General features: G+C 31.7%; 1 protein-coding gene across 1 annotated transcript; it reads right to left on the reverse strand.

Annotated features, from left to right (window-relative positions):
• Window positions 1-1,368: 1,368 nt before the first annotated feature.
• On the reverse strand, window positions 1,369-2,871 carry LOC132315907 (zinc-finger homeodomain protein 9-like). Its single transcript, XM_059814347.1, has one exon. The coding sequence runs from the start codon at window positions 2,647-2,649 to the stop codon at window positions 1,582-1,584; it is 1,068 nt and encodes a 355-aa protein (XP_059670330.1). The 5' UTR covers window positions 2,650-2,871; the 3' UTR covers window positions 1,369-1,581.
• Window positions 2,872-16,769: the final 13,898 nt, after the last annotated feature.

Genomic DNA, 16,769 nt, shown 5'->3' on the forward strand with positions numbered 1-16,769 from the left:
ACATATCGTACGAACCCCACATATCCAGCTAATTACCCACTGTCTGAATTTATGAAAGGACCGACGACCCACACTCCATGGTTAATATGGTAGTTGGGCCACAGGCTCATCAGACACACAACACAACTTGTATATATACATATATATATATATATATATATGTAACCCTGCAACAAAAACAAAGATCACTGACTTCACCAAATCACCAAACACCAGAACACAGCACGCAGGAGAGAGAGGTGGTGTGACGGACAAGACACCCAATCCTTTCGTCATGGTCCAATCATAATCAACACACCTTCCCTTTTAAGGAAAGTTAAATCATCGAAATTAGGAACACAAATCCAAGAGGTTACACCATCTATTAGTACCACTTACCTGTTCAATTAAATACTATTATAACAAACAACATTCGACTAATGGATAAGGTAATCAATCATCAACACTAGCAAAAGACCAACCCTAGAGGTTAGACTATCTATTAGTTTACCAATTCAATATTATATATATATAATTATACTAATGGATATGGTTTATTCCAAATCACAACCACCGAACCTCATTCACAAGTTATCCACAACACATTTATATTATAATGCTTACTATTAACTACATAACACACCCTAAAAACACATCCCTAACCCTACGTGTATCTAATCCTACTCAAATTCTGTAATGACCGGAATTTCGTGGTCTTTGAGCAATTAATAAACTCCTTGTATATATACATATATATATATATATGAGTACCTAATTTGGAGAAAGTGAAGAACATTCAAAAGAGTGCCTAATGTAGATTAATGGCAACTGAAAAAGCAAAGAATTTCTAAAACTATAGTTATGTAACAAAAAAAAAGCCACCTACATTGTTCTTATCCATTTGTAATAGAAATCAGATAAAGTGAAAGAGTACTGAAGTGACAAAAGGCCAAAAAAAAAAAAATGATACCTACATTAACTTCTAAATTAATATCAAACATTAGGAATATAAATAATAGCAACATTAATCAATTTCTGTATCTTCCCTACAGGAAAAAGAACTAATAAAGATGGCATTAAAATAATATATGTATATATCTAACATCCCACACTCATACTATACACCACTTTTTGCTGCTTCATCTCAGACAATATTATTCTCTCTCTGAAACAAAATTGAGAAATTAGAAAAAGCAAAGAGAGTGATTACTTTACCATATTGCAAGCAGAGAACTGAATAAAATAGCATTAACAATCCATGATCCCCACTAACCCATCAACATTAATCCCCAAAACTGATGAAAAGTGAAGCATCATACCAAATGATCATCAATTAATTAACAATACCATCAAAATTAAAAAATTAAAATAACCCAATAAAAAAAAATGTAAGAGAAGAAGCAAGAAGATTAGTAAATTGAAGCACTGAAACAACAAGAAATGTTGAACAATCTCTCTCCACTGTTATGCTCAACAAAGTGAAAATTAAAACTACCCATTAATAAAACTACTAACAAATAGGTAAATTTAACTAATATATAGTACCAGCTTTTTTCCCCTCACTATCTACTAGTAGTAGTACTTATTTTTCATCATCAAAGATCAAGAAGAAGAAGATGACCCATTAGTGGCAACAACATTAGGAGGAAGAACAACACTGTCATTGTTGTTGTTGTGGTGGTGGTGGTGGCTTAAGTTTTCCCCATTGTTGGTGGTGGTGGCGGCGGTGGTGATGGTGGGGGTGGTGTGGTCAGTGTTTTGGTGGTTGGTGTGGTAGTGAGTGGTGGTGTTCTCATTCTGATCAGCACCGTTTGTAATATTAGCAATACCGTTGAAGCTGTTGCTCCCATCTCTTTTCCCGATAGTGTTCTTGTTGTTGTGCATCCAAACCTTCAACACGCTTCTGTCAACTCCGATTTCACTGCAGAACTCTGCGATCAAGTCTTCGTCCCTCTTCTGAATCTTCCACCCGACTTTCTCAGCGAATTGGTGCATTTTCTCCTTCTGATCTTGTGTGAATTTTGTCCGGAACCTTTTCCGGCTGTTGGGTGTGACTGCAATGGGAGTTGTCGCCGCCGCGGTGGTGTTTTCGGCCGGGTGGCTGGAGAGGCCGGCTGAGAGGGCGAGGAGCATGTGGGGTGCGGAGGGGTAGTACGAGGAGGAGATCGGAGGTGGAGATGGGGAATCGGGGCTGCTGTGGCCACCTCCGCCGCGTGGGGGCGGAGGCGGTGGTGGGTGGTGGCGGTGATGCGACTGGTACTCGATAACATGCTGGGGTGTTGCCACCGAATGGGGAAGTGGGTCTTCGGGTTCACGGCGGTGAAAGTTGCGGTGGCAGCCGCAAGCGGCGCATTTTAGTGAGGTGGGGTCGGTGGGGGAGGCGGTGGGGGAAGGCATGAACTCGCCGCATCCGTCGAGAGCGTGTCCACCGAGGCTGGCCGCGTGGTTCTTCAGACATTCTTTGTAAGTGACAACCACCGGAGGAGAGTTGAGCTGGTGGTGGTGGAGGGGGTGGTGGCGCTTGAGTACGCCGTTAGTGAACGATAAGGGCTTGATGGGTTGGATCCGTGTGGGTGTCTCGGTTTCAGCTTCTGGGGTTTTGACGCCGCCGGTTGTGACTGGGCCAGTGGAGGCGGCGGTGTGGACGGTGGTGGGGGTTATGATGTCCATGGTTGAAGCATAAACAGTGAAGCGGTCTTTAAGAGTTGATTAGATTTAGAGTTAGGGTTGTGCGCAAAACAAGGATATCTATATCCATGGATTAGAGAAATGAAAGATGGGTAGGAAGTTTTAGAGAGAGAAAGAGATAGGAGAGAGATTGGAATAGAGAGAAGATGGTTGTTTTTTTTTCTTTTTTTTTTTTTTTTTGGTGGTGATGATGATGATGAGAAGTGATGACTGAAGATGATAAAAATCTGGGTTTTGTGGTTGTCCTTCTTAACCACTTGCATTTTTAACCCTGGTTCTAATCTCTGGTTAACTTGTTGGACCCCACTCGAGGTTTAAATGTTGTGTGTAATAAATAAGCTTATTTACACTGCCTTTTGTAAGTCTACGGTTTGACTCAGCAGATTTGAAGTCTGTGTCTTTTTGTTAATCCATATGGTTTGACTCGGCTGAATCACTGTGTTGTGTCGTGTGTTGCTTGTTTTTGTCAGGAATTTGCTGTAGTATCACCATTGTTTTGACTCACTAGTTTAATGTATTTTTTATCTTTATATATGTATATATATTTATCTCAATAATAGTAGTTTTGAATCTATTAGACCTGTTTAGCATTTGTTTTGTTTTTGTTATTTTTAAATTGTTACAGTATTAATTTTGATAACAAAAACATATTTGGTAAATTCTTATTTTATTTTACACCGTGCTAAAATATTTCGTGAAAAAGTAATCCAAAATCAAAATACCAAAAAATTATTTTTTTTTATTTTAATAATTGTTCATAACCCAAAATCATAACTATTCATATTTTTGTTTTCGTCATTTCCACAACAAAATATCGTTCCTAAACGTGTTTTCAATTTTTTTTCAAAACACTCCTACACTATTTTTATTTTAACCAAAAACAAAACGCCTAACAAAGCGCATGCTAAACGAGAATAAAATTTTCTCTAATTCCATCAATGTTAATTCTAAGGCTCCAATTCCACTCAACGGAACATTACCACAACTCTTTAGTCCTACATATGTCAAGCAATTTTCTATTTTTTTTTTTTCCAAGAATGACCAAATACTCACATGTGTCCATGTGCACTAATAAGTTTAGTGAACCCACACCACCTTAGTGTGAAAAGGAAAAGTGATAGGCATTTTAGAGATAAAATTCAGGAATAAAACTGTGCTTTCAAAATATAATAATTTGAACTTAATTTGGATTATTTGCACAATTTGATGCAGATTGAATTTTGAGTTCATGAAACATATTATTTCTGAAAATTTTATTATATATCTTAGATGAATTTATTTTGTTACTTCGCTGTTTCAAAATTATTATTTAAAAGGATTAAGTGCATCTTCACTAAATTATTATGAGTCAAAAATTCTGTCTTGGGCGGTTTAAGGTCAATTTGCTAAATAGACAAATTCATAGGTGATATTCCCATTCAACACCTTTATTTAATCAACAAATATTAAATTAAACATTAAATCAGTCATGACTCATGACCTCACAACTTAACAAGATATAAAGTACACTTCAACTATAGTGACTACTTAAGCCGAGTCTAGGGGTATGTTCCTTGACCTTGTGAGTTTCTTTTGTTCTTTTGTACAATTTTATTCTTTTTATTCGCAATCTATTTAACTAAAAAATAAAATAAATTGTTTTCCCCTATTTTTTTTAATTTTTTATTTCTTGAAAAAAAAAAAAATTACACTCATATCCACAAATATCTGCTGCAAGACTTAATTCCCTCACACCTCTGCTTTAATAGAGAAGTTATAATAGTTAGGCTAATGATTCAGTTGTGTCTCATCACTTAGGGCTTGTTTGCAAGTGTTTTTTATTTTACGTTTTTGTTTTTATTAGAAAAAAGAAATACGTAACATTTTATCTGTGAGGTGTGTTCAATAGTGATTGGAAGTATGTTTGTTATGTAAAATTTTGTTGTAAAATTTTTGAAAACAAAAATATAAAAAACATGTTTGGAAAAAAGAAAAAGTATTGCCGGATTCAAAAACAAAATGGCCAATTAAAAAAGGTCATTTAGAGTCTTCTTTTTTTTCTTTTTTTTTTTTGGTATTTTGCTATAGTGCGAAAATGTTATAAAAACACTAATTTGGTGTTTGTAATTTGTGCTTGTTTTTGACAACAAACGTACTACTATTCAAATTGCAACAAAATTTACTAAATGTATTTTGATATTTTGTTTTGCTATAGTAATAGTATACTTAATAATGCAGATGTCTCGATAGTCCAGTGAGTTAATAGTGAATTCGGTAGATTTTGTAGTGCCAGACTTTGACTCTAACCTAATAATCTAACTTTTAACCCTTCTTACCTTATTAAAAATATATATATACTATCACTAAAAAAAAAAAAAAAAAGGCAATGCCAAACAAGTCCTCAATTATTACCTTAGTAAAATTATGTGGTAAGTGGGGGTAATTCTCGAACTCGGTCCGCACTGAGTTGAATGGGATAAAATTCTGATTTTGAATCAGTGAAGTTAACTTGTTTGGAATTTTTACGAAAACAGGACCTGCAGTACTGAGACGTATACTGCAAGTCTGTAGCCCACCTTAATTTGTGAAAGCTACCAGAATGGGACTGGACGCTTTAAACCCATTCACTATTGATTTGGGCACCCCCCAATTCATTTCTACTTTTGATACATGTACCACTTGATTTAAAAAAGTTTACATTGCCCCTCTCAATTTTTGGTGCTCAGAAAGTACAATCATACCCTTCCTTGTTTTAGTGTCCGATGCATAGATGCCATACATGCATGCGATGTGGTGCATGTATAGGGTAAAAATACAACTTTACTGATGGTAAAACTGTCTTTTTACGAAAGTGTATTGTTTGTCAGAATAACATGCCACCCAGGCATTTCATTATTCAATTAATTAATTACTAGTATAAAAAATATTTTTTTTCCTGGAGGTGTAACATATGAGAAAGCATATAACATTAGTTTAAAAAAAAAAAAAAACAAATCATTCAAACATTTATTAGCACTTTAATAAAAAAGCTCAAAACTGTATTTATGGTTCTTTTAAAAAAAAAAATTCCAACAAAAAGACACCCACAAATTTATAATATCATAACTCGAATACCTTATATTTCCTTTATTTTTCAAAAATCATACTATATCAAGCTGAATATTAATAAGATTAAAATTAATTTTAAATTGGTAGACAATATATATATTTTTGTTATTTGTTAACATTTTATTGAAATTATATATATATATATATGTTACTGTTATTTTAGGCCTTAAAAATGTAGATTTGCTCTTTTATCCCCTAAATTTCAAGAGTTTATATCCAAAAATGATTGGGGAAAAAAAAGTAAAAAAAAAAAAAAAAAGAATTTAGGGGTGTTCTTTTCATCCACTCGGACAGAATCTTCTGAGTCGTTCAATTAGTGACTATTCGAATCTGACGGTTCTAAAGAGAAAGGAAGCATCTTTGCCTTGGAGTCGGTGCACTATTCAGATTTTACTTTTTAGACATGCAATACGACGCCGTAACAGTTGGCCCAAAATAGAATGCACCCCACAAACATCGGCAAATTGGAGTTTAGTGCATGAATCACGAGTACTTAAGTCATTAATAACCATAATTTAATCTTCACCGCGATGGTTGGTCTGGTGACACGTGTACACTACTAGTGACACGTGGCACGTACTTTTGCTTTCTTTGGTTGACACGTATCACCTTCACACGTACCTGGTTGAGAATTTATATTATTAAAGTCAAAATTGATTACTAGTACTTTAAGTTTCTTTTTTGGTAAAACATGAGAGGGGAGAGAACAAATTAGGGGTCACGGGGTGGAAATTTGGATATGCTACTTTGCGGCCTACACTATTGCGTTACTGTTTCCTGAACCGAAACCGTTCAGTGCACTGACTACGGTGCTGATTATTTTATTACTGTATGACCCTCTCTCTCTGTTTTCATTAAAAATATTGATTTAAAGAATTGGGAATCGTACGTCAGAGATTTGATTGCACCAGAAGTCCAATCATGGGGCTCCTAAGGTTTAATCATCGATGTTTGCGTGCCACATGCAATGTTGTGGCATTGTGCAACAACATTTTTCAAAGCTTGTAACACAATTATTTTTAGGTAGAACACATTCAATGATACAATAATCTGCCAATTTTAATTTCGTTTTGTTATATATATATACATATATAACAATGGTGTTATCGAACTTTTCATATTACTTCATAATTTATCACTGTAGATATGATTGTCGCATACCTTTAATAATTATTAAAAAAATTATTTGAAATGAGTTACTATAAATTCCCAATCCCCAAAATTTGAGTGACACCCAAATAATTCGAACTCTCTTAACATCCAAAAATGTGAGGTAAGGTAAGAGTACTATTGAGTTATTCTTTTAAAATTATGCAACTTTCATTTATTGCATTGCATCCCCAAAATAATTATACATACTGGAGTGTGCATATTGTGTAATATATTTAAACTATGATATCAAAAGGTATATACCATATTCCATTGGTTTTTATGATATTACGAGACAAAGACATTATATTATGATTTTTTTTTTTTTTTTTTTGTTTCTTTTGACAAATAACTTAAAAAGTATTTTTTTTCATCTTTAAAATAGGGGTAATAACCATTTGTTTTTATAAACATATGATCATATAGCAATTTTTTTTTACCTACATATGACAATATTGACTAGTTGAGATTTTGCTCTTAAATAAGAATATCGAAACAAAATTCATGTCACCGATCTCAAACAACCAAGAGTAATGAGTTGTGTACGTGAGCAGAAATATCTTACTTAAAATAATCGTTTCCTCCACCCTCCAAAACTTATTTCATTTCAATCTCATAAAATGATTTGATTTTCAAGAGAAAAGGAGAAGATTGGCAAAAAAGGAACAAAAAATGATGTGAAAAAAAGAAGAAGGAATTACACTGACTTTTTCCGTGGTTCAGGCAATTATACACAGTAAATCATACAACATTTATTACTTTTAAAATCTCTAAATTTGTTTGGGACAATTGAAAAGTGACTTTGAATGTGAAAAATCATTATTATTTATTCTTATATTATATTTCATTTTATAAAATTTGATCGACATATGTATCACAAAGAAAGCGATAAGGGATTCCTTAAACACATGCACCAAATCTCAAAAAAAATAAAAATAATAAATATTTAACGGTACATACTTGTGCAGCGTAATATTAAAATGACTCCTAATTTCTTCGCGCGTGTGTCACACATTAGATGTCAAATATTTGAAAAAGTGGTATTAGAATGGTATGGCCATTACACAAACATTTATGTGGTCGGGTCAATATGGTTACACTTTGGACTTTATCATAACTCTAATTAAGTGGGACTTTCGTCATACCGTAACTGAATGGGATTGCTATGGACTATATATCATAGAATTTGTCCTCTTCTTCTTCTTCTTCTACGTCTCTTGTAAGTTACAATTAAGTGGTACCTTAACTAAAAAGTCATAGAAACATTGTTATGACAAGTCAATATTTGCTAATTTGTGTCTGTTTCCCAATCTTGTAGAGCTGTTGTTATGGTGAGAGTGATTAATCGAAGGTTTGAGGTTGATGGTGAGGGACAACAAATGATCATCAAGCATTTAATCAATTAGGCTTCTTTCATGTTGTACTCAATATTTATGTACAATTCTATAATTTCTCACTACTTCACATCATTTCATCTTTAACAATACCATCTTTATTTTTTTAAGAAAAACAAATTCAAAATACAACTCAAAAGTCAATTATATATATATATATATATTTCTCTGATTAGTTTTCACTGCATTTTTATTCACATTGAAACTTGAATCCCTCCCTCTTTTCAAGAATGGGAAAATTAGAAGCTATTTGGTAGTTGATGTAAAAGAGTTACCGACGGGTTAGTAGTCCAGTGGTACCAAGCCTCTACTTCTCAAAAGAATGTCAAAAGTTTAAGTCTTAGTGGAGGTACGTGTATACCAACTAATATATATATATATATATATAAGAGTTTTAAATCATTAAACGATATTTTACGTGAGGAGAGAAAATGTGATGAAAAATATCATGATCTAAATTAATGTTGTGTTACAATAATTAGAAAGAAAGAGAGGGAAAAAAAAATTAACCATTTTCTATTGATTTTATGTGAGTGCATTAAATAAGAAATTAATTTATACAAAAATGTATTATCAGAAAATGTAAGTGTCAATTTATAATTTCTCTTATTTTCCTATCATGTAGGAATATAAATAAAAATTGTGATGTATTAAGAACTCACTCAAATGCCTCTTACTTTTCTGTCCTTTTCTTCTCCAGTACAATAAAAATTAGTGAGAGTGATTCCCACATTTTCCATTTTGTTCTATACAAATCTTAATTTAGATTTGATTTGAATCGATACTTTAAATTTAAGATTGCAAGAAATTTAATTCAAATTTTGTACTAATTTTTTTAAAATCTCAAATTTAAGGCACCAATGCGGCGCCATCAAATATAGCATTAGTTTATATTGTCTATCGCACCATGTTTGATATTCATGCCGAAAAAACACACATAACTCAAAGAAAAGCAATATACATTTTATGATAAAAAAGAAAATTTTAACTTATTTTATTATTAAAGAACCTTTTACTTCAAATTTTCTTTAGGATTGCGATAATTTTGTACCAAGGGTACATGACTTCATTCGAGGGACTTAATAGATTATTTTAGTATTTTATTTTAAAATATAAACATAGACAATGATCTTTCACTATGCTTTTTTTATTATTATTAGATGTCACACACATTGTAATTAAATTTTGGGAAGAAAAAGGGAATAAAAAGTGTCCAAGTCCATGTAAACAAAAGTAAATAGTAGTTTGTGTTAATGATATCTGCCAAATAATAGAAGGGAATGATATAAAAATAAACAAATTTTTTTTCTTCTCAAGAACACTATAACATGTGAAAAAGTTATGGCTTTGGCAGGAATAGAAAAAAAAATATAAAAAAAAGTGGAGTAGGCCAAATAAGGTTACACATAGTCCCACATGAGTCCTTTGACATGTTCTTAATTTCAAGGGCTACATATCCTCTTAACCAATCAACATAAACTTCTTATAATAGTGTCATATAATAGATTGCTTTTCAAATATTTGTACAATTCACAATCTTTGACAAAGTACAACAAAACATGAACAAGTTACATAAGATAATAGCTAAAAGATACTCTATACAACAATATGAGTCTAGTACTTTGAGTAGACAACACTTTGCTAAAAAGCTGCAGTGGACATCTACTATTATTATGTTGATTATGAAGATATATATATATATATATATATATATATAACATTGGAAAGACCACGTGAAGACATCAACAAAGGTGGTAAGTAATGGTAACACACAAGTTTGACATAACATGATATGAAGTTATTATCAAAGGTGGCAAGTTCATAATGCAAGTTCACAAATCAATGCTTGGATGTTGAAAGCACATCCAACTCAAATCATTCAAAACCAGAAATTCTTGGCCCAATAATTCACCAAATTGCTAACCACTTATAATTGAATTTAACATGTAGCATACATAGATCCATTAAATAATATATTGCTTACACAGCAATTAAATTTTTACCCAAGTTAAAAGTTTTTAACCCAAAGTCTTACATATTAGAATAGAAGTGAGAGCAAGGATCAAAATCTGGTATCCAGTCACAATTTTTCGTGGTTTGTGGGTGAAATTCATTACTATCAGTGGAGAATTTTGTTACTAGTTACTTACAGGTGAATTTTACACCATTATAATAATAAAATTCATCATTAACAATAATCAATTTCAACCACCGTATGAAGCAGTAAAAAAGAAAAAATGTGACTGTAAATGATTTTGAAGTTCAGCACTATCAATAGTGAGTTTCGTTACTAGTTGCTTACAGGTGAATTTTATACTATTATAGTAATAAAATTCATCATTAATAGTGATAAATTTAATGAAACAATAAAAATAAAATGTGATTGTAGAGGATTTTGAAGCTCATCATTATCAATGGTGAGTTTCATTACTAGTTGCTTACAAGTGAATTTCAAACCATTATGGTAATAAAATTCATTATTAATAGTCATGAATTTCAACTATAGAATGAAAGTAAAGAAGAAAAAATGTGATAGTAGGAAATTTTGATCGAGAAACTAGTGTGCAAGAGCTTTAAAAAAATAATAATAAATAAATAAATATGTATATATATATAGAGGACATTGTAGTAAGATTAGGAAATGATCAAGGTGATGCAATCTAAGTAAGGGAACTAACGGCTCTTATCATTAAGAACAAAGAAGAATTAAATTAAGTGAAAAGATATAAAGGGGACTTCAAAGAGAGATAACAAGACTATGTCACACACACACACACACACAGTTTTGGGGTGTTTTTTGTTATAAGCAATTAAATACACCTAACACCTTTATTGAAATTCTAAAATTGCAAGAGATTATCATATTGATGTGAAATGAAAGTTACATTTTTTTCCTTTGAAGTGAAATGTCTTCTGACTAGTAATGGAGACCTCAATTTTTTGTGGGTTTTCCCTTGGGGGAAAAACGTTATGACAATGACAAAGTTCAAATTAGTTGAGTCCATTTGATTCCATCTTCTCTTCTTTTCCTCTCTCTTTCTTTTTGGCCATTTGAACGGTATTAATAAGAAAGACTCGTTCTGAATTGAATACATACTAAATATTTTCGAAAATGAAGGACTTTCTTAGTTTGTAACTCTAAAAACAGTTTTTAAGAACTTAAATAACAGAAAATTATTCTCAGCGAACAATCTTTTAAAATTATTTAAAAACAAAAAATTTTATAACTGTGTTTTCATAAAACAGTTTTTTGAAAACTGAACCAAACAGAGATTTTTGTACTATTTTTTATTTTCTGTTTGAGAATAAAAAAATATTTTTATAATTATAAAACAAACAGATTCGAATTATTTGTGTGTTCAGATATTCATCACTCACTTATTAGTCAAATGATAAACAAAACAAAATCCCAACAAATAAGTATATGTATATGTATAAGTATATGTATATGTATATGCGTATGGTGTATAAGGAAAAGGAATGAGCCAAAGTTGGAAAGCTGTTGCTAGCTAATGTCCAAGTGCAATAATTGTTGTGAAGATAAGTATTGGCTGTGAACAGTTGTACTAAACAGTTTTGCAGTTGTGCATTACTCTAACAAGAACCACATTTGCTTTGACAATAGAGACATGTAATGTGAATTTTTAGCAATATTTTAAAATAATTAACACAAGATTACAAGTAAGGGCTTGATTTGGGATTTTTCTTATTCTATATGGAGGAAAAGCGCAGGGTCATGAAGGTCATATTAGTGGGGGAGATGTGCTTTAATCTTCTGCAACATCAGAGAGAGAGATTCCATGGACCCCCACCCAATTTTATGAGGGGCTCATAAAGCACCCAATTTAATTCTCAATAAGATTTGATCGAATGGGAAGAGCATACTGTGGCCTCATCTTTTTTAATTTGTCTTTCGGCAATAAAAATAGGATAAGGTTAACAGAATATTTTATCATTTTAACATTTATCCTAAACTTAGCCACATAAATTTTGTTCAATATTTTAAAATTATATTCATTTCTTCAAAACTATAAGATTTGATAAGATGGAAGAGCATATTTTTCTTCAATTTTTCAAAATTTTTTGTGTAAATCATTTTAACTCTTATGAGATTTTGATAAATTACACACAAATTCTAAACTCGTTTAATGAAGGTTAAAAAGTTATTTTGAGTATAAAAAATCAATAAATTTGATATTTTATAAAATTTGGTCAAACAGATCTACTGGAAAGAAAAAAATTAGAGATGTTGAACATACACGTGAAATCTCTTAAACAATCTAATTGTAATTTGTTCAAATCTCGTGAATATATTTATCCTAATTTTTTTATTATTTTATTATATATTAATTTTGATTGATTTATTTGTATCTTACATTCTAGTCAACTAATCTTATTATTCTCACCGGTGCATCTTAAGGAGTGGACAGGAGAATAAATCTTTACATATTAAGACTACATAAAGGAGTGGACAAGAGGTCTATTAACCCATGATATCCCCACTTTTAGAAAGGAAAAAGGGAATCAGAAAAATGGAAAATTGAAAAAATATAATAAAATAAAATAAAAAATTGTCCTCATGAAAATCTGAATTGTCCTCATGTTATAATAAACATGTTATAATATGGTCATCTGTTTTAGCTTCAGAATCGGTTTGGTTTTTTTTTTTTTTTTTTTTAATCTTTTTTGTTTCTGTTATCCTAATGGTATGAAGAAAAAAAATTTATAATAAACAGGTACAAAATTCTAAATAAATTTCAAAAAAAATCTAAATCTGAAGCAAACAGCAAAAACTGAAATTCCAATTCATTGTCAATTCTACACAATCAACTCAACCTAGTTAAAATTCTGCATGAGCACCATCCATAGTGAGTATTTTGTGACAGAACAGCTGCGGGTAATCAAGTAACAATTGCGAGATTTGACTCGTTCCAAATTCTACTGTCCGCATAGAGCAAATTTGGCCCAAAAGTCTGGTGGGTTGACTCGATCCGCATAGTGCAAATTTGGCCCACATTCTGGTGGTACATATGTCTAGAGGAGATTTACTTGAGCCTAAATTTTTACTTGTCCTACACAACAACTTGTCTGACTAAAAAGCCCAAAGATCAAATGGCATTTTCTATTGGACTTCTTTTTTTTTAGAAAGTTTAGAAGACCCATGGTGATAAAACCAATTTTTTTTTTTTTTGGTGTCTTCGTAGGAATTGAAGAAGTCGGACTAGGGGTGGTAAAATGAGTCACAACACAGCAATCCTTCTATATCTGCACGCTTTTTAATAGTATTGAGTGAACCATATTTAAAATGGCTCAAAAATGAATTGAGTAATTTTTAATCACTTAATTTGATGGTCAAGATGGGTTGAATACATATTCAACCCATCACATAATAAGCACACAACACACATCTATTCTATATTGCACTCAACTCATTTCTTTCTCTCTAAAATTCTCTCATTCACTATCCTCTCTCTAAATTTATTTCTCATCAATTCCCTCTCTCTGAGTTTCTCTCTCGAGAAATTTCTTCTCTTTCCTTCACTTCTCTCCCTCTAAAACGAGTCGATAAATATTACTGAGTTTGAGATTGTGTTTTTTTATTTGTTATTAAATAAAATTTTAAAACTTTTCGAAAAAAAAATAATAAATAAATAAATAATAATTAATGGGCCCACGGGTCATAGCGGATTGGCCCTATACATTTTACCCACCCATTTTCAACCCAGCTCAAACCCGGCTCAACCCATCCATTTGCCACCCCTAATCCAATGTTATAACAACATCATTGGCTGTTGTACTACATAGAATCTGGGATTGAACCCTTGACCTCCACTCTCAAGAGATAAATGACATACCATTAAGCCAAACTTGGGTGGTCATGAAAGGGTCTCTCTTGGATCATATCGTGATAGTTTACATTGTAGCTTAAAATAAATAGAATGGTTAAATCAATGTCATGGTCATTTTTGCATTTGTACATAAATTTCTATAAATTAAACCAACTTATGTGGGTAGTTTTTAGACTTGTTACATCAAGGGCCTAGATCGCCTTAATTATTTTGTTTTTCTTATTAAATAAACTACTGTATCTCATCAAGTTTAGAGGCCCTCACCCGTTCTCTATTTTCTTCCTTAAGGCTCTGTTTGTTTGAACGTAAAATATTTTTCAAAAAAATTTTTTTTTTTTTTTGGTGTTTGATTGTCATAAAATATTTATGAAAAAAAAATATATTAAAATTTAACAAAAATAATTTATCCATAAATTTTCGACAAGTTATTTTATATATCCCGTCTGATGGACTCGACCTAAACCTCGACGTAAACATTTGCCAAATATCAACAAAGTAAAAATAAAAAATATATTTTACCTGAAAAAGAAAAATATTTTTTAAAAATAATATTTTACGTCGAAACAAACGAGTCTAAGTTCCTAAATCAAATATTCTTTGAGAGAGAAAGACTCATCTTGGGTATGGTGAGGTCTGTGAGGAAGAGCGTGAGCCCAATAACTAACTTGGCCCCGTACAAATATAGTACCACAAATGAGGCTGAGCCCGAGCCCGAGCCCGCATCTTGTGTAGCATATTTCATCCATTTAATTTAATGCGTTGAAAAACAAAGTACATGTGTTAAAAGGCAAAAGTAAATGTGTTGAAAATAGAATTAAACGTGTTGACAAATTACAGTACCATTACAAACAAGAAATGTTACAATTGAGGATTAGATCGCTTGCTTAAGAGCTAATACAGTCTAACCCTGTAATAATTTAAGATAATCTTCAATTACAAAATAGTAGTGGTCAAAGATAAATTTTACGCGATCATTGTTTAATGAATAAAAGTTGCAACATCAATGAATTTATCAATGAATTGTTTAACTATTATTTTTATTAAATTCAACAGGATTGACTCATGTGCTTAAATCCTAATCAGATTTTATATACCCATATAATTTGCCCCTACAAAATTTTAAAATACATTTGAATAGTGCACGATACTCTTACCATTGTGGATATACCTTATTTCTGTTTACACAAAAATTATGACATCTAAATCACAATGAAGCAATCTTATTATTGAGCCAAAATCCACTATAAACTTAAACAAATTGTTATTATGAATCTACATATATGTGTGTGCGCGCGGGCGCAAATAATGCAATGAAGAAGACATGAAATATGTTGGTAAAATAATATGGCGACATGTGAGGATTGAAACATATCCACATGCAGAACATGATTCAAGTAAGAAGTACATACCAATCATCCTTTTTTCCGTGATTATACGTGCAATGCACGAACCCTTCATGGATGTGGACCACCCATGAACATGATCATCAACTCATTTTTATGTATTTGTATAACCACATTGATCTCCTTCATGTATGCATATAAGTTTTATATATGTGTGTGTGTGTGTGTGTGTGTGTGGATTGGTCTATATGGACATGGCCTTTTTGAAGAATGCAATTGGGGTCAATGGCCTTGCACATGTGACATGTTCACTCACAATTCTGTAAATTCCTTACCATAATGTGACAACAAACATGATTCTTTTTTGTACTTCCTCATACATATTAACATCAATAGTACCTTGAAATGTTTGAATTATAACTATACTAGACAACATGTACATATATATATATATATATATATATAAATTTTTATAATTTGTAATACTATGATAACCAAAAGTTTGTGATATGATGGTTATCTCTCATGTCTCCTAAAATAAAAAGTGAGAGTTCAAGTTTCCACAAGTTAGTGTGTAAGTTTATGAATTCGATTTATCTCTAATGTTGTAAATTGTTCAAGTGCATTGGGAGAGATGAGGATCATCCTACTAGGACTAAAATTCACTCTATGTGTAAAGTCTACGACTCTTTAGAGTGATATACGGTACCAAATTCACATGTAGAAGTGGAATCCGGTGCATGACAATGTAGGTATTGTACCGCATCGCACATATACATAATTATATATATACATACACAATGATGTTCGTGAACCGTTGAATGCACAACAACATTTGTGGGCGAGGATGACATAATGATCATCAACTCTTTTTTATATATTCGTATAAGCACATTGATCTTCTTCATCTATGCATATAGTTCTGTGACCACTTGAAATATGAAATTGATCACTATATATGGATTGGTCTATATAGACATGGCCTTTTTAAAGAATGCAATTGGTTGGCTCAACCGATCTTATTAAATAACCCACCTCAATAAGTGATTTTGGCATATTGCATGCAATGTGGTCAATGGCCTTGCACATGTGACATGTTCAAACACAATTATGTAAATTCCTTACTATAATATGACAAGAAGTATGATTCTTTTTTGTACTGCCTCATACATATTAACATCATTAGTACCTTGAAATGTTTGAATTATAACTATACTAGACAACATGTACATATGAATATATATATATATATATGTATATATATATATATATATTTATAA

This window comes from Cornus florida, unplaced genomic scaffold, assembly GCF_030987335.1.
Source record: "Cornus florida cultivar Cherokee Brave unplaced genomic scaffold, ASM3098733v1 CherokeeBrave_3.0.0_Hap2_Chr07, whole genome shotgun sequence".
Lineage (NCBI taxonomy): Eukaryota > Viridiplantae > Streptophyta > Magnoliopsida > Cornales > Cornaceae > Cornus > Cornus florida.